We start from the raw sequence: 24,698 nt of genomic DNA on the forward strand, positions 1-24,698 counted from the left end.
AAGAACAAGGTTTTTATACTCAGCTATAACAGCACCCAGAGAGCCACACAGAGGTGTGAATGTAACCGTTAATTGATAGGGGGATACAGAAACTTGAAATAATCACCCCCATTTTAACTCCATGGCAACTGAAGAAGGAATGACCCATAGGGGCAGTTATCAGCCTCAAACACATATGTGCTTGGGGCAATATTTCCACTAATGCATTGTTAGTGTAGGTTCCCACAGATATTCATATGATATAGCAGCAAATGTTTTTTTTTTTTACTACCACTTTTTCCCAATGTCAACCTAGGGTACACAACCATGTGATACAAGCAAGAACTAGTTTCACAGCATTTAATTTTGAGTCTAAAGATGCCCATACAAAGCTGGACAATTTAATGCAGGGTTGGACTGGGGGGTGCAGGGCCCACTGGGGCTGCTGTCCCTGGGGCCCTCACAACTCCTTTCCCCTCGAACACATGAACATTAAACTTATATTAGGTGAGACTGAGAGAGGGAGCTCAGCTCATCCTCCAGCAAGGGTTGTGTCTGGGTCAGCGAGACCCATGAGAGCCGTAGGCCCAGCTCGACCCTGATTTAATGAGCCACCAGAATTTTGGAGAGTGATTGTGGCCCTTAGCACATAAGGTGCCCATACAGGTTATACGAGCGGATCTTCTCCCGATATCCCCACCTACGGGTGGGCGATATCGGGAAAATGTAGGCTAATTCAATCTGGGGCAAAATGATCGAGTTCTAACGGTGGCAATGGCACAGTTGGTTCGGGGTCAGCATCCGACTAAATCTTTTAACCTGCCCGATCAATAGGCCAATTTCAGGCCAGATATTGGTTGGGTATTTCCGTCGTTTCTGCCCCTACACAGCCCGATAAGCTGCTGAACTGGTCCAAGGGACCAATATCGGCAGCTACAATCGGCCCGTGTATGGCCACCTTTACTCTTTTAAACACTGATGTGGCAGGGTGGAAAACCTGCTGGATGAGAACAAAACAAAGCTGATGCAATCATATTATTAGATCCCTTAGGCCAACAATCTGATAACTTAGAGATTTAGGACAAGGAGGCTCAATGTGCTTCTTATCTGATGGTTCTGCATGGGACCCTAGCTGATCCAGTTGTTGAACATAAAAAGCTACATAATGAGATCAGAACTTGGGTTGGCAAATCAAGCAAATTTTGATATCTGTTACCTCATTTAGTTAAATAAACAATTTTATAGTGAACATAACTGACAAGCTAATGGCAGTAAATGATTCAAATGTGGCAGTGCTGTGATTCCAATTCACTGGACCTCATGTATTGCTGTTTGAAGGGCAACTTAAACTTGCAGAGCACAGGGAAATACCTACACGGATATAGTTTTGTTTAAGCTTTATTTACAGCTTACCAGATATTTTTTACTGTGCAAGGAAACTTTAGACTCTCATGATCATTGCTCCACGTCTGGTAATGGGATTATAGGGCTATAGAGGAGATGCTGAATAAAAGAGACAGAGAATGACGTAAGGCTGATGATATTGCTAAAGATGTGTATAAAGGAGAAATAAATAATACCACATTAGACTGTATAGTGGCCCCTTAATAAATAATGCTCCCTAAAGTACCCCCCCTGGCACCACAGGAATCACAATGGGTCACTGCCCACTGCATGTGTTTTCCCCATGAGACTATACATGGCTGACCGGGCAGCTTATGGCCTTGGTTTCACTACCTTTCAGCCATTTTCATCTCCCTTGAACCTGTCATGCTGCTGGACAAAGGAAGTCTGTATGCACACCTGTATATAGACACATTATCTTAACTGGGCGAAGTGTAACCTGGGCAAACAAAATAATGCCGAAACAAACAGCTTTTTTATGGTTTTCCAGGCAGTGTCAGTGATTGATGTAACTTGTTCCTTCAACATAGATTTACTTTATTAACTGTGCATTAATCGTGTCCCATAGTACAAAAAGGAAAAGGGCCCGGACACCTGTTTGAGAAAACAAGGGTAATCCAGGCACTTCTTCTCTCTTGACTCCCCCACTGACTTCCTAGTTTTCCCCCATCTACATTACATACCAAAATACAGTGTATAAGCAAATTCTTGCGCAGAGGGACTAATGGCCCCCATATGATATAAGAACTGAGAAGGTGGCCAGTGGCAGAGAGATTTGCACAGTGCAGAAATACATTTTTAAGAAATCTGCTTGTTTTATTTTGAGAAAATAAATCAATAAAATTGGAAGGGTGGGAAAAGAGACACAAAGAGAGGAACTGGCACGGGTCTTTGGTGTTGCATGCCAACCCCGCCACTAGTAAACATCATATGTGCTTATGCCTCTGATTGCTGAGAATTAGAACTGGTCAAACAGCCAGGTATATAAAGTCTTTTACTGACTGATTAAAAAAACATTTACATTTATTCTGCATCATGGGGAAGGTTCTCAGGGAGTGTAACAGAAAGGTTCATTCAATATAATAAATCAGTCAATGTTTCTCTGACCGCTGGTGGGCCTCCAGTTAGAGATTGCTACTTAAGTAAAATGAATAACTTGTGCTTTGACACGGCCAGCTGGCCATTCTGGTTAAAGGGAAACGATGGGATGAGCATTTCTCCTTGCGCCTATTGAAGAATAAGAACACAAGAAAAAACACTTATTTTATTTCTATTTCTGTCCAACAGACGGCAAGCTTTCCTGCCATATCTAAATAAACTCTGGTCATCGACCTGAGCTGCATGATTTGGCATGTATTTTGGTAATTTATGGAGGAGCAGGTGCAAAGTGTTTGTGTCCCCTGATAATGCAGCTTCCACCTGAACAAAACTTTGTATCTGCACAGAAGTCCATGGCTCCAAGATGATATGACGCTGCTGTAGCTGCTATAAATGTAAAGCTCTGAGACATTCCTAAGTAATTAATTAGCTTTTCCATTATAGGCAAACTTTTCAAGTGGTCCATTGCTCAAAGGTTTCCAAATTATTACTGAGCTACTCCCAATATGGCTGCCTCCACTGAGCTCAGTTTATGCTATGGCAACAAGTTTGTCCAATGAGAAGGCCCGCACTTCAGAGCAGAATAAGATGCATAATCTGATATGAAGTGTTGCTAAAGACTAATGATAACAATCTCTTCAGCTTAATGAGATGTTTAGGGTCTTGCAGTTCGCTCTTGATTTCCATATGTGGCATTTCCATTCCAGCAAACCTAACCTCATTAAGCGTCTTGAATCTCGTGAAGGTCCACTAAAGTGACAGCTTGTTGGCCTTGAGTTCCTGGCTTCCAGAAGAGATCCAGCCGAGCAGAACTGATCCCAAAGCAAGGGCTGAGTAAGGGCATCTATGATATTCCTCTAAATACAAAGCCTGAAGTCTTGTCTCTATACAGACTGAAGAATTGGGCCTGATTTCCTTCTTCAAGCCTTTAGGAACGGGGTGAAATTAAGAGTGACAGTAGGATTAAGTGCCATGCCTGTCAGACGATCCCTTCACTCCGCTTGCTTCGCCACACCACCAGTGCCGTCATCAGCAAGGTAATGAGGACAGGGACAAAGATGAAGGAACACAGAATGGGGAATGGAGGGTCGGCTGGAAGGCGTCCTGTCAGTGAGCAGTTGCTGAAGTACTTCTTGTGAATAACTATGAAGAAATGATCCACCAGGTGGTTAGGCCAGAAACAATCCAGATTTTCAGCCAAAATAACTGTACAGTTTGTGAGGTCTGCATACATCCTGGGTGGGCAAGAGGGGAAAACATCAGCTGATTTGCACATAGCATTAACATACACTTGAATTTGCCAGTAACAGAATTATGTTATCATAAAAACCCCATGCTGCATGGAAAATCAGAAATCTATTCAGCCAAATAAACAGTGCATCAAATAGCTGCCCAGGCATAAAATAACAGTTTTCTATGTAGAATGTAAATGTGAGGTTTCTAAAATTAAAAGCCACCCTGAGGCTTTACATACACAAGTATTTTTACTTGGGTTTGTATGTCATGTAACCCAACAGCAAAGACTGACTTACCTGATCTCAGTTTGCCCTAAGGGTTTGTATCCATTAGAATGGAACACATGCAATTTCACTGCATGTCAAAGCCAAGTTCAACATGCCAATGAATGAAGCCTATGGCAAGCTGAAACTGGCACAAGGTGCTGGGAGAATCACAGTTGTGTGTCAGCTAGGGGGTGTCACAGGGGCTGAACTAGGGGTAGGCAGAAGTGACCTGTGTTTAGGGTGTAACAGTAAGGGGCACTAGGCATGTACCTCCTCTGTCTGCCTACCTCCTTTGGGCCCTCCTATAACTCTTGAGTGGCAGCGAGCTGAGGGAGTGATGGCTTCCTGCTCCTGTCAAGCCTCCTCTGCTTATCACCTCCTATAAAAGCCATCTGGGAGATATCACTTTTAGTTTGTTTACAGGCAAAGAATGATACATTATGTGTAATGAGTATAATTTAGATTTATAATTGTATGGCAAAGATTGACAGAACAAAGCTAAATATTTACTCAATGGGTAGACAATCTTATCGACAAGAGGCACCAGAGAAAACACAAAATAATTTATCAAGTAAACAGCAACGGGGCATATAATAAAAGTTGTAAATGGAAAAAAAAATCCCCATAAATAAGAACAAACGTTTGCACTAAGCAGAGTATTATTCATTTGACAGTTAACACACTGTGAACCCTAAGAGTAAGTCCCCACTAGATGGATTGTCAGCCTGGGTATAAGCAGCACCAAAAATGACCCAGAATAATGTATTTTCTAAAGGCACTATGTTTTGCCATTGCTGTATTCAAATGTTTTCCATTAAAGGAGAAGGAAAGGCTAAGTCACTTGGGGGTGAGAAACATTTTGGCACCCCCAAGTGACTCAGCCTTTCCTTCTCCTTTAAGGCTAATAGCCCACAGGGAGATGAATCGCTTGAGGTTACCGTGGGCGACTAATCTCCCTTAAATGTCTTTCCACTGGCAATAAAGGGAAAATGAAGCAATGCATATGCCTTTCCACTGGCGATTCACTTTATTGCCAGTGGAAAGGCATTTAAGGGAGATTAGCCGCCCATAGTAAAAGAGATTTATCAGCCTAAAGCAGCAGTGATGCAATGGAGGGAAACTAGAAGGGGTCTTAATCAATTTAAGAACCAAAGTGAATATTCACCCTTCATTAAGTCTCACCCCAAAGTCTGAAATCACATTCTCTTTACATGGACCTTTCTTTACTTTATTTCTGACATTTTTTTTTAGCTTTTTCTTCACATTGAGAGTGTAGCTAAAACTGTTGTAAACCCGCCTATGGCCCAGGTGGGTGAATTTTTACATTGAAATTATCAAATTTTTGCTATGCAAACCTTCACAGTGAAGGCATTTGCTAATGATGAAGGGTCACTGAATAAACAGCATTTCTAAAAGGAGCAGATGGGAAATAGACAACCTGCTTTCTCCTCCATCAAGTTGCCCATGTTGGCCCTCCTGCATTTACAATTCAAAGTGAATGCAGATTAAAATATATGACATGCCAAGGACAGCCAGTCTCATATTGATACATGGCCCCCCACGTCCCGCTATACTACCTATTTGGTGCGAGTACAATGCAGACTATGGACAACCCAGATCAAACAGTAGAGCAATAAACATCCTCCTCTTCAGCTCCACCACCAAGAGGAATTTTTTTCTATATAGTGCATGTGGGCCCCCAGCCCTAGGGACAATAACTTTAAAGAATAAAGGAAATTAAATGTCTCTTTTTTTAACACTATCTGATAATGTGGGTTTCACAATAACAAAGAATACTGAATCTTGACGTTTCTTATTCTGATGTGTTCTTTTGTAGCCGTCTCAGGACCAGGGAGATTAGATAAAGGCTTCAAACATCATCAGCCATTTCTTGTTACCAGGGAAACATTAATTCTTTCAGATATGAGGATATTTCCAAATGAACTGCATTTCAATAGCTTTAAATATTTGGCATTAGCGAGGGGCAAATTAGCTTCATTTTAATGAGCATGCTAGTGGAACATTTCCTTATGTTTATAACAGCCCAGTGTCCTTTTCTCAGTCAGAAGCCATTGATATAATTATTATTATCATATTGTGTTTTTGAATAACCCTAATATCAGTGCTCTGTAATTAAGTGAAGTTAAATGAACAGTCACATGCTTGTTCGGGGCAACCAGTAGGAGTTCTTTAGGATAAACATTTCAAATGGTAAAACGGATTCCCCAGGTTTTATCTCCTTTTTAATAATCTATAAACATAGCACACAAAGGTCGGATGTTGCAGGACGTTCCCGGATCTCATCCCTCAATAGGGGAAACAGGCAGAGTTTGGGCAGATCAGGGGAATGTTGGGTATAATTAGCCATGGTCAAAGCAGACCAGGGGCATGCAAAAATTGAGCGGTATGTATACAACCCCCCCCCCCCGCCCCTTACAAAAGGACTGCAAATTCTGACATTGTAAATTGTAAATCCTACAATTTCAATCTAAATGTTAGTCTTAGATCATTGCATTTAAAGTACAATCAATAACCTAAACTTTGTTGTAAGACAACTAAAATCTGAAAGAGTATACATTCAGATTTTAGTTATCTTATAACAAGCATTAGTTTTAGATTGTTGCGTTGAACCATACAATCGGTATCCTAACATTCAGACTAAAATTGTAGGATAAAAGTCTAAGAATAACAAATGCGACAATTGTTTGGGCATTTAAAGGGGACCTGTTACCTTAAGAAATTATTCCAAATTGTTTTCTATTGTGGTTGTCAAGCAAAATAAACTTTACTTACACTATATAAATTATTTTAATCTAAGTTTCTTCAGCCTTGGAATTCACAATTGCAGCAAGCCGGCAGGGGCCATTTTGTGGACACTGTTATCAAAGCAGGCATTGCATCCTGCCAATATCTTGTTTCTGTGCCAGTATGGAGGGACCTGATGCCCATGTCCATGCACTGGTTACAAAATTACATGGTGAGGAGGGAGGGGGAATGTGAGGAGTGCAGCAAAAAAGTTCTGAATTGAGGCATAGAGGTGGGGCAGGCAATATCTGACTGACATCTGGGATTTTTAAATGCTTTTATAATGGGTATGGATGTGGTAATAAAAAATGATGTTGGGTTTCATGTTTAATTTGAAAAGTGCTTTTATTATACAGCTTTTTATGTCTGGGTGACAGGTCCACTTTAAAATTGCCAGACAATTGTACAAAAGTTATATCCTGGAACTACTTTGTAGGTCACCCAAGGATACTGTCCGGTATACAATACATGCGCAGATATTATCGCTATCCGACAGAAATTTTCCAACCTGTCCAATCGACTAAACGGCCAATCGCAATTGAATACATGACCCTAAAATTGTACAAAACTGTTTTGTGTGATTATATTGGTGTGTGTATGGCCAGCTTAATACAATCTCCCTGTACAGGCGAAGACATCCTTAGGAGAAAACCTGGACAGGTGGACAACAGCTAGGCTCTGGATTCATAGTGCATTATTTGTTTAAAATGGAGGCTATGTGAGATGGCCTCCATGTAATTTAAGGCTTCCTTGGTGTCATGCTTTTTATTCAGATCTCAGCAAACATTGCAGAGCAACTTCCTGTTATAAATTCATAATATTAATAGTGTAACACAGCCCCCAGAGCACTTGAAAAATGGGGTTGCCCCAAAACATCTGCTGAGACCTGAATAAAAAGCATCATAAGCCATGAGTTTTGGGAGTTATATATTCCTTGTCCAAAGAACAGTTATTAGATATCTTTAATTTATTAGTATAAGACTTTAAAGCAGTGATCCCCTACCAATGGCTCAGGAGCAGCATGTTGCTCCCCAACCCCTCGGATGCTGCCCCCAGTGGCCTCAAAGCAGGTGCTCATTTTTGAATTTCTGGCTTGGGGTTGGCTTGCAAGTTTTGGTTGCATAAAAACCCAGTATAAAGCCAACGTATGGCATACGTTGTGGCAGTAAAAGGGCTTAAATGCCAACGGCGTGTCCCATACGTCGTTGGCATTTAAGCGCAGCTCTCTGCAGCGGCGGCATGTGCCTTCTATCCATGACAGCCCCCCTGGGCAACGTGCCAGGTGGGCTGTCATGAGGGTCCTGCGAGACGATCGCTCGCAGGACCCTCCAGGAAGCAGCAGACGCGATCGCATGGCGTCTGCTGCTTCCTACTTCCCCCAGGAGCGCCGGCCCACTGAACAGGAGGCGATCGGGTTTCAGGGCAGGTAAGGACTTTTTTTTTTTGTATTTACACACTTAAACACACACTTACATACATTTACACACACTTACAGCACACATTTTAGCAGTTTTTTTTTTAATTTTTCACACTTTTATACACTTATTTACACTCATATACACACTTACACACTATAACACAACTTTTACACATGTACACACATGTATACACAAACACTTTGGGTTTTTTTTTGTTTTGTTTTTGTGTTTTTTTTTTTTTCATTTTGCCACTTTGTTTTTAGTTTCTTTTACCTAAAAACTGTTTATTTTGACAGCGTGACTATTGGATCAGATATTCTGACCACTAATTACACCGTCATGTGACTTATTTTGTTGTTTCACTGATTTGCACAATTTTTGTGGTTTTATCGCATTTTATCCCTGTATAAGTGTTCCTAATCTGTTTTTAGCGTAGCTTTGCCAGGTGTAACTTTGGTGTACAAAAATAACTTTGCCTATTTTGAATTCATCAGAATGTGTACTTTCCAAAAATATATGGTTTCCTGGGGGTCTGTGTATAGTTAGGGGGGGGGGTTACTGCACATAATACACTGTCAGGGGGCTCTGTGTGCAAAAGCTGAGTTGGCAGGTGAGAAATCCTTATGCGACCCCCATTTTGGGGTCAGTACATACCGCAGACTTTGGTATATCTATGCATATTGGGCATCAAACTGTTCAGTAGACCATAGGTGTTCCTATTTGGGGTGATTTGCCTTTATCTGATCTTTATCAAGAAATTGTGAGAGATAAATGCGGCAAATTGCAACATTTTTATGCGATTTTCTAAATGTCATATAAATCTGCAAACTTAGGAAAGCTTTACAGCTTGGTACTTTGGAGCAAAAAGAAATGTTATATGGCTTTCTGGGTTGAGTGTACTTTTTTTGTAGCATTATCCCACATAAAGGATGTAAATGTGTTGATTTTGCAGGAGCTGAAATGATACATCATATGGGGGTATGTTCACATTGGGGCCCCTAAATGCCACATACTTAGGTAAACCTATACATGTTGGGCATGAAACTGTTCAGTGGACCCCTGGCGTTCAATTTTGTTTTATCTTTGTACCTAACACTATGTGGGAGATAAGATGCTGCAAAATGGAAGCTTTGAGGTGATTTTTGGAAATGTCATCAAAATTGCTAACTTTAGAAAAGCTGTGTGGCTTGGTACTTTGGAGTAGAAAGACATGGGTACCCATTTTAGATTCAGGGGAATGTGTACTTTCCAAAAATATATGACTTTCTGGGGTGAGCGTACTTTTTACTAGATTTATCCCATATAAATGATGTAAATGTGTTGATTTTGCTGGAGCTGAAATAACAGAAATGATTGATCATATGGGGGTATGTTCACATTGGGGCCCCTACATGCCACATACTTAGGTAAACCCATACATATTGGGAATCAAACTGTTCAGTGGACGCCTGGCGTTCAAATTTAGGGTGTTTTATCTTGGTACCTAACACTATGTGGGAGATAAGATGCTGCAAAGTGGAAGCTTTGAGGGGATTTTTGGAAATGTCATCAAAATTGCTAACTTTAGAAAAGCTGTGTGGCTTGGTACTTTGGAGTAGAAAGACATGGGTACCCATTTTAGATTCGGGGGAATGTGTACTTTCCAAAAATATATGACTTTCTGGGGTGAGCATACTTTTTACTAGTTTTATCCCACATAAATGATGTAAATGTGTTGATTTTGCTGGAGCTGAAATAACATAAATGATTGATCATATGGGGGTATGTTCACATTGGGGCCTCTACATGCCACATACTTAGGTAAACCTATACATATTGGGCATCAAACTGTTCAGTGGATCCCTGGTGTTCATATTTAGGGTGTTTTATTTGGTTACTTTATGACCTGTAGGAGATAAGATACTATAGACTGGAAGCTTTGAAGCAATTTTTTAAAAAAATCACAAATTTTGATAAAAACCAATTAATTTAGGAAAGCATTGCGACTTGATAGTTTGGAGTAGACAGACAGATGTGCCTATTCTGTATTCCCCAGAATCTGTTCTTTCCAAAAATGTACAATTTTCTGGGATAAACCTTCTGTTAGTGGAAATTTTGTCCTTGAAATCTTAAGTATGCAGCTTTCTGGAGCAGTGCTTTGGAAATTTGGTAGTGTACTGCTGGGAGTTTTTGACCTATACAAGTGACAAATCTCCATAAAACTATATGTATTTGGTATTGGCACGTTCAGGAGACATGGAATTTTCCAAATCAGTTGTATATTCATGCATAAAATAATTTTTGTTTCTAGTATGTGTGTTTATATTATGGAAAATTAGATTTTTTTTGCATTTTTAGACATTTAGAAGCCTATATCTTGTTACAGAATTGGAATTACACAAAAATTCTACCATATTTTGAAAGCTTAGGTTGTTCTGAAAAAAACGATATATTGTTTTCCTGGGTAAACTAAAAGTCCCCCCGAGGAAAGGCCCCTAAAGTGAAACAGTGCAAAATGTTCAAAAACTGTCTGGCAATACAAGTTCCGCTTTGACCAAAACAGCTGGCAGTAAAAGGGTTAAAGGAATACTGTCATTGGAAAACATGTTTTTTTCAAAATGCATGCAGAATCCTGCATTGAAATCCATTTTTCAAAAACACAAACAAATTTTTATTTTTAATTTAGCAATTTCCTATGGGGCTGGCAATATTCTTCATTTCCCAGGCTGCCACAGCCATGTGACTTGTGCTCTGATAAATTTAATACAAACTTACAAACTTCTGATGTAAACAGTGTAATTTAGAAATAAAAAGTACACCATAAAAATCATGACAGAATCCCATTACGTTTTGGCTAGAGTCAGCAATTCAATAAACTGAAGACTGAAAATAAATATATATAGAGAACTTTTCATTTAAAATGTACTTTGTTATTCCAGAGTGAAATTGTGTATATGTAGCTGCTTTCTGCCCTTCTAACATACTAAAACTCTTTCTGTCATTAACATTAGAGAGGGTTTGTATTTAAAAAGATCCCCCAGCGTGCTGTATGTGAGCTGTCATTCTGCTACTGAACTTTTATTAGCTTTTAAAAGACACAAGGTCCTATATTAGTGTCTCTCCCATGAGCCATAGCTTTATTTAGTGTCTAAAATTAGAGTGTTTGCCAATGTAGAATGCTTCCTCTGCTCACCCTACAAGCCCATATAACTATCTCTCCTTCCAACACTTCAGATGTAATACATTTATACTATACAGTATATGTATTATATATATTACAAAAAGGTTGCCCTTGTTACAAATTCATGATATTAATAGTGTAAAACCTAAATTTCAAAAGTGCTCAGAAAGTCATTCTGAGCAGCTTTATATTAGGTTGGGGGGTAGAGCTCCCTTTTATTGTTGCTACCAGTTTAAAGAAAACTTCTTTCCTATTTCTTTTTAATATAGTACCTATGACAGTCATTTATTTGGCCTGTGGGGGGCTGTTTGGGCCTTTGTACTTTTGTACTTGAAATCCTACTCTGGCCCTGGATATAAAGGATGGGTAACCCTATGATCAGGTAAATGAAGTAGCACAAGGGATAGTATTACTACATAGTGTTGTGGGCTTCTATTTCATTGTGATGCCAGAATAGTGTAGATTCTGTCCCTATGTTCTTTCCACTCATTCTTGCAGGGGCACCAGGTCTTCCCACATTCCAAAACCTTCAGGCAGGGTGTGTGAGCAGGGAAATCGCATTGTAAGCTTCACTAAAGTAGGACACTGTCAGGAATAATTAAAGGCATTAAAAAAAAACTCTACTGTTATACTTCCCAGCTCTCCACAATACTAGTGTCTACTAGTGACAGAATGCAGAAACCCTTTCCACTGTTTTTCTCTTTGTGACATCCTGCAGCCTAGTTACAGGCTGGAGCCCCAGTGCACCTCTGGGAAAAGAGAAGGACCCAGGGAGAGCATTGCTTTGGAGCTGAAACCATGGGGTGGGCATTTTCACCGTTTCGCAAAGCACAAGGGGACAGATTTGCTCATCACTAGCTGCCAGTAAGAATAGAGGCTGCGGCGTGCTCGGCTTGGGACAAGCCTTGAGCTCCAGCCACATACAGAGAGTATTCTGCGTCCATGCTCAGCTGTTTGCGGATGCCTGTTGCCTGATACGTGGGAGCACATGCATTATCCAAAGGGAGAGGTACTTTGGGGGAGGTACTTTAGAGAAATTCCCCTGGGGTGTACTCCTCAGTGCCCACTTGGTTGAGGCATTGCACTGTAAATCCCAATTCACAGTGTTTTTTCAATAAGCAAAGAGGTTTCGGGGTCTACTGGATTGTCATAGATAACAGCCAAGCAAAGTGAGGGTGATCCAGCTCTACAGAAGTGTGGTAAGAAAAGGGTTACACTTTCTTTACCCGTGACAAGCCCCATTGTATTTTTAGCTCCTTCCATTGAGTGAAGATGCCCACACAATTCTAGACACACAATTTTAAAGGCATAGAGATACTTTCCAAATAAATCATAAACCCTAGTGCTGCTATTCTTTTGTAATGTATGTGCCCCCTGCCTCCCACAGGTAACCCCTTACTAACCTGTAGTGGGCTCTAGCACATCTTGAAGCTGAACAGCTTTGTGAGTAATGGGGCATTTGGGGGCAGGTTTATGTTTTGATAGGCTGGAGGGCAAATGTATACAGAGCCCCAGCCTGTGAGATTTGTTACTAACCTGTGCTAAAGACTGACATAGGTTAGTAGAAAGTGGACAGACGGGCAGGGGGGAGACGGGGGGTACATACATTAGAATAGCAGCGCTAGGGTTTGTGTAGGCATAGTGACATGTCCATGTTACTATCAATTTAAATGCAAACTGATGAAATACCATATTTTAACTCATTTTGGAATGCTAGCTTTTGGCCCAATTTAAGCCATTTGATTTTTAAGGTAAATATTATTACTTTATTATCTGTGGACTGTTTTTGAATCTTTTTGTGCAAGTCTGATATTTAGTTGAGCAGAAACGTCAAGCAGAATTTAGCCAAGCAGAAATGATTTACACATGTAGTGGTTTATTTATTGTGACTTTTTGGCAAGCAGTGTTCAAACTTTGCTACTCACCCCGCTGTCTCTCCCCAGTCACACCACAGCTTCTTTCCCAGCTCTTCCATTTCTATCTCGAAATGCTGCAAACAGAATTCGTTCATAACATGGCTGTACAGCGCCTCATTACAGCATTCGACCGCCATTAAGGGAGACGCTGCAAGTGAATGAAAAAGACAAGGGAATCACCTTAAAAATTCTGCCTCAAAGTGAGCCCCAATCAGAGCTTTCATATAAGTGGAACAGCTGAAGGAATGAGAACTTGCTCTACATGTGTGTATCTTATATAAATGGCAGGCTTGTCAAACAGAGAATTGGATAATGGCGTTATCAAAATTCCAATTGCGTTCAAAGAGATAAATATAGAAAGAAAGTATTATAAGTGATTTGCAAAGTCCCAGGGCAGTCAAAAAAGATGTTGAGATGGAAAGTTATAATTAGAAATCAAGTTATCTACAAAATTTAACAAGCAGTTGCTTGTCCCCAGTTTAGAGAAGTTAAAGGATGCATGATGAACATGAATGGATGAGAACAGTGTGAGCTAAACATAGGGGCAAATTTATCAAAGCATGAAATTAAAGCTTACCACAATAACCCCCCCCCCCCCCATTCATTCCTAAGGGATTTTTAGAGGAATATATATCAAATGGTAAACTCTAACATTCACCCATTAATAAATACACCTCTTAAAATCCCATAGGAATGAATACAGAGTAGGGGAATTTTATTGTGGTGACCTCTAATTTCAAACTTTGATAAATGTGCCCATAACAGTAATGCAAAGCTACCTCCCAGCTGGGATGGCTGACACAATGCTTGCCAAAACAGAGACATTGATTGCCATTCCTTAAATTATTTAAGTCTTCTGAAGGAGCAGTTTGCATGCCTATAAGGGAACTATAGGGATGATTGTTTCTCTGCTGCTTTGAATGAGTACTAAAAAAGAAAAGCTAGGGTACATAATGGGATATGCAAACTCCAAAACACAGAAGAGATTCATAATTACAGGTTTTGGGGCAGTTAAAGACATTCAGGTCCATAAAGTTAAATCAAATTGTTCCACTCATTGTTCTACCTGCAGTGGCTGAAAAAAGTAAATCACTGATTGGTTGCTATGGATTACTGCCCATGAAACGTTGCCCAGTGTTGATAAACTAACCCCAGACAAACAAGTATTGAAAAGGAGGCAGTAACAATTATAACCCGGAATCCTTTCTGCACCCAAAACCCAAGTCTCTAAACCGATATAAGTGGAGATGCCTTTTCTTTATTTAATGGCATTCTGTCCATTAGTAACCCAACCACTTGACCATCAGTCACAACCCTTGATATCAAGTCCTACAACGTAACTGCCCCTGCATTTAAGAATCTTTTTCAAATGATATTGAAACCTCCTTTCCTACAGTCTCACTGGATGCCTCTAACATAAAACGTAATTAGATAAGTCTTGTGTTCACCTTGAACATAAGGATTTACACTGATCTAATTGTCTCTACTAATAAAAAAAATGCAGTTTGGCATGCATATCTTTACAGCTTAAACTATACCTTCATTAGTTTATTTGTCTGAACTTGTCAGAGTTTTTTTGTCTTTACTATGTTTGATTTGCATAAAGGAGCCTTATAGGAAGCATTCATCATACTGCTCCCCATAAGCACAAACTTCATCTACAGTCAACTTTTCTCTATTTCCTTGTCCAATCTTTCAAAACTGCAAAATGATTCTGAACAGAACAAATGTCCAGCTGATATTTTTGTGTTCCTTTCTAATGCCTTACTTCTGAACAAGGATAAAAAATGGAAAATGTTTGAGCCTAGAATAAATTCTGTTGGTTCCTCAATTAGCTCAGCAAAGCTATTGTAGTTCTCAGTTCTGCAACAGGAAGCAAAAACACAAGTGTGGTTACACATGTGACAACATTTGACACAGGTCTCTGCGCCGAGACCTGTGGCCAATCAGCAATGTGCAGAAAGAGTGTAAGTGTGTAATAAACATGTCAGTTTGCTCCACCTTGCTCCTCACTTGGTAAATATGTCCTATGGTCTGAGAAGAGAACAAAACAGGAGGCTGCTGCTCATACATCTCTAATGCCCATATGTCTGTGGGAAGATAATCATACAATTTAAGGGTTGGACTGACAAGCTAACTAGCTGAAATTGCTGCAGCCTGTCATATGGAGGACTCTCTGTATCTTATAATATGTATATTGAAGTCTCATATTATGCTATTTAGTTTGAGCCTGCAATAGGCTAAATGGATTTCCATGAATATTATAGAGATTAAGTTACGGCTGATGGAGTACAGATGGGCAGCAAGTTATGCACCTCTTCACCACTGTCCCTTTCTTATTTCTGATTTTTTTATTTTGCATTATTGCCACCAATTAAAAGTTTTATTGAGCAGTGTTGCTTTAAGAAGACAACTTTATGGTTGCTAGACTACAGCTCCTACCATGTGCAATAACCCTTTATAATACACTAGTTAACGCTGGGAGTTGTTGCCCAGAAACAGATGGGTGGAGCAACACTACTACAGAACCGATCAGCAAGGTATATTTCCTATAGAAGGTACATAAATCTTCCATAATTCCTATTTGCACTCATTAGTAAATAAATAAGCAACCCAAAGTCAATTACAGTTCAAAGAGGATCATTATGGGGAAAAACTGTAGTTTAGATATCAGACCAACTTAGATGTCAGATGAGCTAGAATAACTATGCTACAATGTCTCCTGCGGCGATCACAGAATAGGGCAATGAGTAGGACACTGAAACTAGGAAAGTTTATTTTGACCAGTGTTGCTAGAATCCATCCCTGATGATCCATGACTACGGCAAAGTCTGCCACTTGGCGGTATCTCACCAGCCTTGCTGGTAAAATACCAGTGATGAGGCTAGTATTACAGACCAGTAAATTTGCTATTAAATTTGTAAATACTTGTCGTTCTGCCCCATATCCTGCTTCCAGGTTGGCCTCTCCTCTCCTGCCCCTCTATCTCTCTGTCAAACTCAAATGTTCAGCTGATTGGCCCAAGTCTGCCCCATCACATAACTGATCCACTTTCAGATTATTGCCCCATCCCTCACAATCCTACAAATTGATTAGGATCAAAATTTTCCGCAAGAAAGTCTCCTTCTCAGAGATGGGCACAGCCTTCTGTGCTGACAGAAAATATGTTTTGGACATAATAACAAAAGGTAAATAATTTGTACCAAATCTATTAGGCAATCAAATGTTTACATTCCATCTGATGAACAGCAATATCTACTTGCTGATTGGTTGCTATTAGTTAATAGACCTGTTATCAACTGAGACCTTTATTAACCTTGATTCTAATGTTTTTTTTTTTTTAATTTTGGTTTATTGTTAGTTTAATATTAAGTAGCAAGAAGTCCCCCAAAGGGACCAACTGGGTTCAGCACCTGATGCATGAGGCCCACTGATTTTTATAAACATATCTGGTGCCAATATGAAGGCATAACAAACTGTCTCTGCATGTGTTCCGGGCTCTTCTTTGAAACGTAGTCATTTGAGAGGCATGGTTTTCTGGTCACTGTTATTACATTCTCTCAGCTGCAGGTGGCCAGACATGCTACAGACCCTTGTTTTATAGATTTCAGGTTTAACCACCCCCAGGGGTTTATTCACAAACATGGAGAAAAGGGAAACTAGGAAACATAATGGCCATTAAATTGCCTTAAAAGAGCATCATATTTACAAAAGCCACACTCCAGTTTTTGTGATATGGGCCAATGGAGGCATTAACAAGCCGACGTGGTCCCCAATTCAACGGGAAAATCAAACCTGCCCGATCAAGATCTGGACAATTTTAGGCCAGACATCGGTCGGGTAGGCCCGTCGGGGTGCCCATATACATGAAGATGAAATCTTCCCATGTATGGCCACTTTAAGGCATCTTCTATTTCTTATCTCGGCTCATTCCTAAAAAGAAGTGTATCTGGTCCCTGAGCGGAGATATAACTTTATTCTGTTTTTCTATGAATATGAATAAATACAGCTTTGAAGTTCATAGATAACTAAAGCAGAAAGTTTGTTCTTCAGTGCTGTAATCTTATCTACTTCAAAATGTTATACTCCACACACAAACCTTTTCCAGTTACTCTGAAAGCAAAATAAGGAGCCCCATGGGCTTGGAAAATGCAGCATTATTTAGATATAGTCTCCAACCAATGACAATACGTTTGAGGCTAAAAAAAGAAGAGCACACTTAGGGGCTGATTTACTTACCCACGAACGGGTCGAAATGAGTCCGATTGCGTTTTTTTCGTAATGATCGGTATTTTGCGATTTTTTCGTATTTTTTGCGATTTTTTCGGATTCTTTGCGAATTTTTCGTTACCAATACGATTTTTGCGTAAAAACGCGAGTTTTTCGTATCCATTACGAAAGTTGCGTAAAAAGTTGTGCATTTTTCGTAGCGTTAAAACTTACGCGAAAAGTTGCGCATTTTTCGTAGCGTTAAAACTTAAAAGGTGCAAAGTTTCGCGTAAGTTTTAACGCTACGAAAAAAGCGCAACTTTTTGCGCAAGTTTTAACGCTACGAAAAATCGCCAGATTTTACGCAACTTTCGTAATGGATACGAAAAACTCGCGTTTTTACGCAAAAATCGTATTGGTAACGAAAAATTCGTAAAGAATCCGAAAAAATCGCAAAACATACGAAAAAGTCGCAAAATGTTCGTTTTCAAGTCAGAACTTTTCCAATTCGGGTCGGATTCGTGGGTTAGTAAATCAGCCCCTAACTGTTCCTCAAGCGGCTGCTGCTTGCCTTTTCCTTTCTGTGAAACAGCAGCAGTCCTGTTGAGCATTTGTGCTGACATTTTAGCTACTTTTTTTTTATTATTGCAGAACATTGTGTCACCGATGGCACTAGATCTTTTACAAAGATATTGTTCATTTTGTTGTTGTATTTCAGAGCCCTTAACCATTTCTGTGCAGGATCTGTCTTATGTATGTATGTCAAGAGATTTAGGGAGACATAAATTATATGGCCCTGGCACTGTGGCAGGTTAGAGACAGTGCTGCTTGGCATGTAAAGGTTCACCTTTAAGTTAACTTATAGTATGTTATAGAATGCCATATTCCTAGCAACTTTGCAACTGGTTTTCATTATATATTGCTTATAGTTTTTGAATTAAATGCATTATTCTGCCTCTTTCCGTCTTTCAAATGGGGTCACTGACCCCAGCAGTTAAAAGACTATTGCTCTGTGAGGCTACAATATTATTGTTCATTTTTATTATGTATCTTTTATTGCAGGCCATCTTCTGTTCATATTGCCATCTTACATTTAAACCATTGCCTGGTTTCTAGGGTAAATAAGACCACATCAACCAGATAACATTAAGAGCTGAATGTTTTTATTTTTCTTTCCATTGTGGTATTACTTAGTTTTAGCCTTGGCAAAACAACCAATATTATTTGTCAAATTTGACATTTTGCTCTATTATAAATGTGCCCCAAAGTAAAAAAGGGACATGTCCTAGTTGTCCAAGGGTGTGGCATGATGCCACTGGGGAGTGGCCTGTCGATCTAGGATGTAAATGGCACTCTCTGTACCAGGGACAAGTCATTGGATTGTTTTCCCTGTAGCCTTTACAGTTTTAGCATTCCCTGTAGTAAGAACTATTCTGCAGGAAAATGTCAGGGTTTAGTGATGCTTCAATTGCAGAGGAAGGAAAACAAAGACTTCACATTGGTTATAAATTAATTATGGGTTATATTTAATAAAAGGAGCATAAAGTGTATTAATCATTTCAGAGGCATAGTTATTATAATTATAATATAATTATTATACTATACAATATTAAAGTGTACTGAATGATAGTATCTATTCAACAAGGTGCATATCAGTAATTGCTTCACGTGTTTGTGGCTTGTGTAGCCATTTGATCACTTCTACAGCTCCTCTATTTGTTTTCAATTTTGTGATCTGTTTTTCTGGCTATGTGGCAACATCCTTTGTTTGAAACCAGATGTGTCAGTCTCTATGAGCCACAAGTCATATATATTATTTATAAATTGCCTATTTGTGTGTGTTTCTAATTTATAAAGCTCCCAAAATATTCCACAGTGCTACACAACAGGAGGGACGGGGGACCCAACAGATTATATACCAAAGCAGGAGTTAAAGGGGGCTCTTCTCATTAGAACTTCTAGAGCTTACAGGCTACAAGCCTAAGAACAGTTATCATTTAAATGGCATTATAGTTTGCCCCCCCACAAGAGGCTATTTTTAGCAGTGATTTTGTTTTGGGACTGCATCAAAATCAATCAGTTTAAATCTGTAGCTGGCTATAACTGAGTGACATGTGACTTTAGGGAACATGCATTGCTCAAATGTCTTCCATTCATGATTTGGCTCATACGTAAATATGCTCAGCAACGGAAGCAATTTAAGCCATATGTATGCAACCAGGTCAGGAGGTCGTTCCATTTTAGCATATTACAGGCACAAAACAGCTTATTTTGATCCACTTTTTTGGGGAGTTCATACATCAAAATGCCTCCTTAATGCTTCCAGCCTCCCATACTCTTGTGACTACTGGGGACAACTATTTGCCTTCCCTGGTAAAGTGCTGATGCCTCACAGCAAAAACACCACTGGTTAGTGGCACTAACAGCCCTGTCTATAGTTATAGGGTAAAAAATGGTTGAAAAAGTGTCCATCAAGTTCTTTTATGTTTATATGAAAACTGCCTAAGTGCTAGGTGATCTAGAGGAAGGCATAAAACCCTCCTGATTCTCATTATTTGGTGTGAAGGTGATATGAAGTCATGTAATTTGGCTACCTTTACAACATCAAAAGTTTTTCCTATAACATTTTCATCCTTTATGACTGACTCATAATATACAGTATTCAACAAAAGAATATACATGTCATGATATAAAGCTGATTAGTAATTTAGGTTCTAATTATTTGGCAGCTTCAGCACCAATGCATTCTGCATCAGAATATGACAATCTACCCTGTACCAGCAGCTAGTATAACAAGCAACCCAAAGTTTCTGCTTGATGATTGACAAGCCCTAAGCTTAGCTTCTTAATAGCTGCCCAGAGCAAACTGAGCATGTGCAGTGCCACTGACACTCAAAATTTGTGAAGCTCCTGTCTAGTGGCGTAACAATAGAGGAAGCAGGCTCCACAGCCATGGGGCGCCCAGACCATGTGGTCTGCTTCCTCCATTTTACATATAAATCCCACCTCCACACTGGCTCTGAGGTATGAGAGCAGACGGGGAGCGGGATTTATATGGGCGAAAGGGACACATCAGGGTGGAGGGAGGATGCGTCAGGGCAGGGGGTCTGGTAAGTTTTCTACTCAGTGCCAGGCCCCTTTTTAAGTTTTTTTTTTTTTGCAGGGGAGCCCAGCGCAGGGTAGTTATGCCACTGCTCCTGTGCACAACTTCAAAAGCCTGGATTATCACAACTATAGTGATGCTGACCCTATAAAGGGGTGGTTCATCTTTAATTTAACTTTTAGTATGTTCTAGAATGACCACTTCTAAGCAACTTTTCAATTGTAGCTTTCAATTGGGGGTCACTGACCCCAACAGCTAAAAGTATTGCTCTCTGAGGCTACAGTTTTATTGTTATTATTTTATAACTTTTTTCATTCAGACACTTTCCTATTCATATATCAGTATCTCATGCAAACCACTTCCTGGTTGCTAAGATAATTTGGACCCTAGCAACCAGATATCTGTTATAACTCCAAACTGGAGAGTTGCTGAACAATTACTGAATAATTGAAAAAAAAACCAATTACAAATAGTCCTAGAGAATTACTCTACATTATACTAAAAAATAACTCAAAGGTGAACAACCCCTTTAAGATGGTGCAAATAGTTCATGATATCAAATATAGCATTTATAATCATTTTTGTTTTTAGGGTTTAGTTCAACTAAACTGTGCAAAGAACTCAGATCATACATCACTTTGTTGCTCTTGAAGCTGGATGAGACAAATATATGTGACAGTGACTTTTTCTCTGAGATCGAGCATTTATGAAGCACTGGAAACATCTATGAATTTTTTATGCGAGCAGCCTGAGGGCAGATGCACTAATTTGATCCCTTTTCTATGTACTCTGCCTTATGTGACTCAGAATTTACTTTCATCCCCAGAGATGCATTGACTATTTCAAAGGAAAACCCCCAAACAATGTAGGTCTCTATAAGTATATATTGCATAAACAAGCTCATATGTAAAACCCGCTTCATTTAAATAAACAATTTTCATAAAAATATCAGTGCTTTCATGTGCTTTTGGGTAATCCTAAGTAGAAAATTGCCATTTTAAGAATTAAGGGCCGCCTCCTGGGTCATAGGATTCACAGTGCACACAAACAAGCCAAGGCACACATACATGCTAGGCTCCATCAGCCAATTAATGGACAGTTCTGCCTTTAGCTCCCACAGCACTTCCTGTTACAGTCAGAGCTGCATTATTTCTGGTCATGTGATCTCTGAGGGAGCACACAGCCCATCACTAAATGGCGGCTCAAGGGAAAGGATGCAAAAGGGCAGTATTTACTGATATATATATTCCAGTTTGGCGAGATTCTTTTATAGGTCACTTTATATAAACTATCTGTTGGTTAAAGGCGAAGGAAAGTCTTTATGGCATTTTACTGGCAATAAATTAGTTACATTAGTGCCACCTAGAACACTATATTTATTTTGCAGAAAGCATTATCATACCTGAGTAAAGAGCCCTAGAAGCTTTCTCCATTTGTTTAAAGGAGAATGCAAGTCAAAATTTAAAAAGCATACTGCCCAATAGTCCTCCTATTGTTTAGTAAAAACGCCACACTTTTGGCTCACCTAATCAAATATTTACTCAGTCACACTTACTTCACATTTTCTAGAACAGGCAGCCATCTCTAAAAAGGTATTCTCCCTTCCTTTCCCTCCTTGCCTCATACTGCACATGTGTTTCATTCCCTCCCCCCCTCCCCTCTGCCAGATCCGCTTCTGATTGGCTGGTGGGTATGTGTAGCTCAGTACAGCAGACAGGATCAAGTTACACACACGCTCAGAGAATAGGAAGGCTGCCGCTGGCACCTACAGGAAGGACAGAGAGATTTCAGTGATGTCACTGTAGTCTTCACACTGCTGTAGGCTGCCAGCACCATATCTCAGAGAAGCAAGCAGGGATCTGGGAATTTAGATATGCAGTAAGTACTTAAAAAGAATGCCTTTAGACTTACTTTTCATTTATATTAACCTTTCATTGTCCTTTAAGACTGCAGCTACTATTTTAAGTAGCTTCCTGCTGCAGCTCTAGCTTTTTTAGCTCAGATCACACATTCCTAAGGGAGGGGGGAGGGAGTTCTTAGCATTCTTGTGGGAGGGGAGAGCAGGAGAGGGGAGAGGAGAGAAAACTGTGCAGACTCTGGCCCCAGGAATGAAGGATTTTTCTGAGAAAGAAAGTTGGATCCCCTAAGAACATGTTTACAAAAAAAGGAGACAAGATCCTGTGTTTCTTTTGATAGAGGACTCAGTGCAATTTTTCTGCGAGTGCTTATGGCTGTACTTACATAGACCTTTCTGATAAAGCTTTCTTTGTTTTTACCTTTCCTTCCCTTTAAGTATTTATTCTGGGGGTATAGTTTTCCTAAATATACACATCATGACCCAGCAATTTAGTTTAAAAACTGTGGTTGGCAAAGCATTCAGCTTTGGGTGTTGAACCTTACATGGCAAGCCACCCCATATAAATATGAACCCACGAGGATAATCTAAAGAGAATTGCACTAGAATGATTGTGGATTACCATAAGGGTAACCAGTACAGTTGTCTGGTCCCACAGTTCCAAGTAGGGCCCAGTGCCGTGGAAATGAGGTGGAGCTAGGAAGGTTTAGGGGCAGCACTCGGTGGGTTAAGGGTGGTGCTGGGATTTCTCCCATGTGACTCCTGCATCCGGCTCCCGGTTCTTTGCTCCTGCAACAAGAGATTTAGCTTGGACCAGTAATCCCCAACCAGTGGCTCACGAGCTGTTAACATGGGGTCAATTATATCTCTCATTGGCATCTCCAGGAACTTTTTTCATGCTTTTGTTGCTCTCCAAAATGTTTCCATTTGAATGTGACTCTTGGGTATAAAAGGTTGGGGATCCCTGGACTGTACGGTTACACAGCAGTTTGCATACAGTTTGCATACCCCTCAATAACAGCGTAAGATCAGCAAGTCAGGTATAAGCAAATCAACAAAGCATCATTAGGTCAATATTGAGCAGAGGAGTAAAATTAGTTTAAGGGTGAAGACACACAGAGCTACTAGTAGCAGCTACATGTCACAGCTACAGATATAGACAATGCAGATTTACTGATAACTGTCTCTACGTGTGTTTTAGCAGAGGCAATTCTCAGTATTGTCTATGGCAGAGTATTTTCTGGAGTTCAGTAGTTGTAACAAGTAGCTGCTACTAAGTAAATCCGTGCACCTTCACCATTAAGCCCAGTGCAAAGGGACCAAACCTTCAGTTTTAGTAAAGAAATTTCCTGTTTTTTAAAAGCCCTTTAAATGCTGTGTCTTGGCAGCTATATAATGGGCAAACCAATCAACGCAACCTGGATCCATTCAGATCCAGGCAGGCCTTGGCCATGCTTGCTCAAAGCCCAATCTGGTTTCTCTCCATTCTAGCCACACTCTGTACCACCACTCCCGACAGCACCGACACAGGACATGATAAAAATTGCAAACTTTGTACCAGCTGACCTGTTATAGAACTAAAACCGACTGCTTACTAAGGGTTACTATAAAGTGCACACTTTGAGGCATTATCGCTTTGACTCCAACTTGAAACAAGGGTGAAGCCAGAGTAGAAAATCCAGAATAATATGTTAGTACTATACACATATTCTGTACATACTGTGTATACTGTATACAGTGGCTTGCAAAAGTATTCGGCCCCCTTGAACTTTTCCACATTTTGTCACATTACAGCCACAAACATGAATCAATTTTATTGGAATTCCACGTGAAAGACCAATACAAAGTGGTGTACACATGAGAAGTGGAACGAAAATCATACATGATTCCAAACATTTTTTACAAATAAATAACTGCAAAGTGGGGTGTGTGTAATTATTCAGCCCCCTGAGTCAATACTTTGTAGAACCACCTTTTGCTGCAATTACAGCTGCCAGGCTTTTAGGGTATGTCTCTACCAGCTTTGCACATCTACAGACTGAAATCCTTGCCCTTTCTTCTTTGCAAAACAGCTCCAGCTCAGTCAGATTAGATGGACAGCGTTTGTGAACAGCAGTTTTCAGATCTTGCCACAGATTCTCCATTGGATTTAGATCTGGACTGTGACTGGGCCAGTCTATCACATGGATATGTTTTGTTTTAAACCATTCCATTGTTGCCCTGGCTTTATGTTTAGGGTCGTTGTCCTG

The 24,698-nt window shown here is 39.9% G+C and overlaps 1 protein-coding gene across 1 annotated transcript in view; it reads right to left on the reverse strand.

Annotated features, from left to right (window-relative positions):
• Window positions 1–2,174: 2,174 nt before the first annotated feature.
• ramp1 (receptor (G protein-coupled) activity modifying protein 1) overlaps window positions 2,175–24,698 on the reverse strand; it is a 42,252-nt gene continuing 19,728 nt past the window's right edge. The window contains exons 2-3 of the mRNA NM_001079345.1: window positions 13,292–13,430; window positions 2,175–3,716 (exon numbers count right to left, since the gene is read on the reverse strand). Of these exons, the coding sequence (NP_001072813.1) occupies window positions 3,461–3,716; window positions 13,292–13,430 (395 nt within the window). The 3' untranslated portion in view covers window positions 2,175–3,460. The remainder of the gene's footprint in view (window positions 3,717–13,291; window positions 13,431–24,698) is intronic.

Source organism: Xenopus tropicalis, chromosome 9 (assembly GCF_000004195.4).
Source record: "Xenopus tropicalis strain Nigerian chromosome 9, UCB_Xtro_10.0, whole genome shotgun sequence".
Classification (NCBI taxonomy): domain Eukaryota; kingdom Metazoa; phylum Chordata; class Amphibia; order Anura; family Pipidae; genus Xenopus; species Xenopus tropicalis.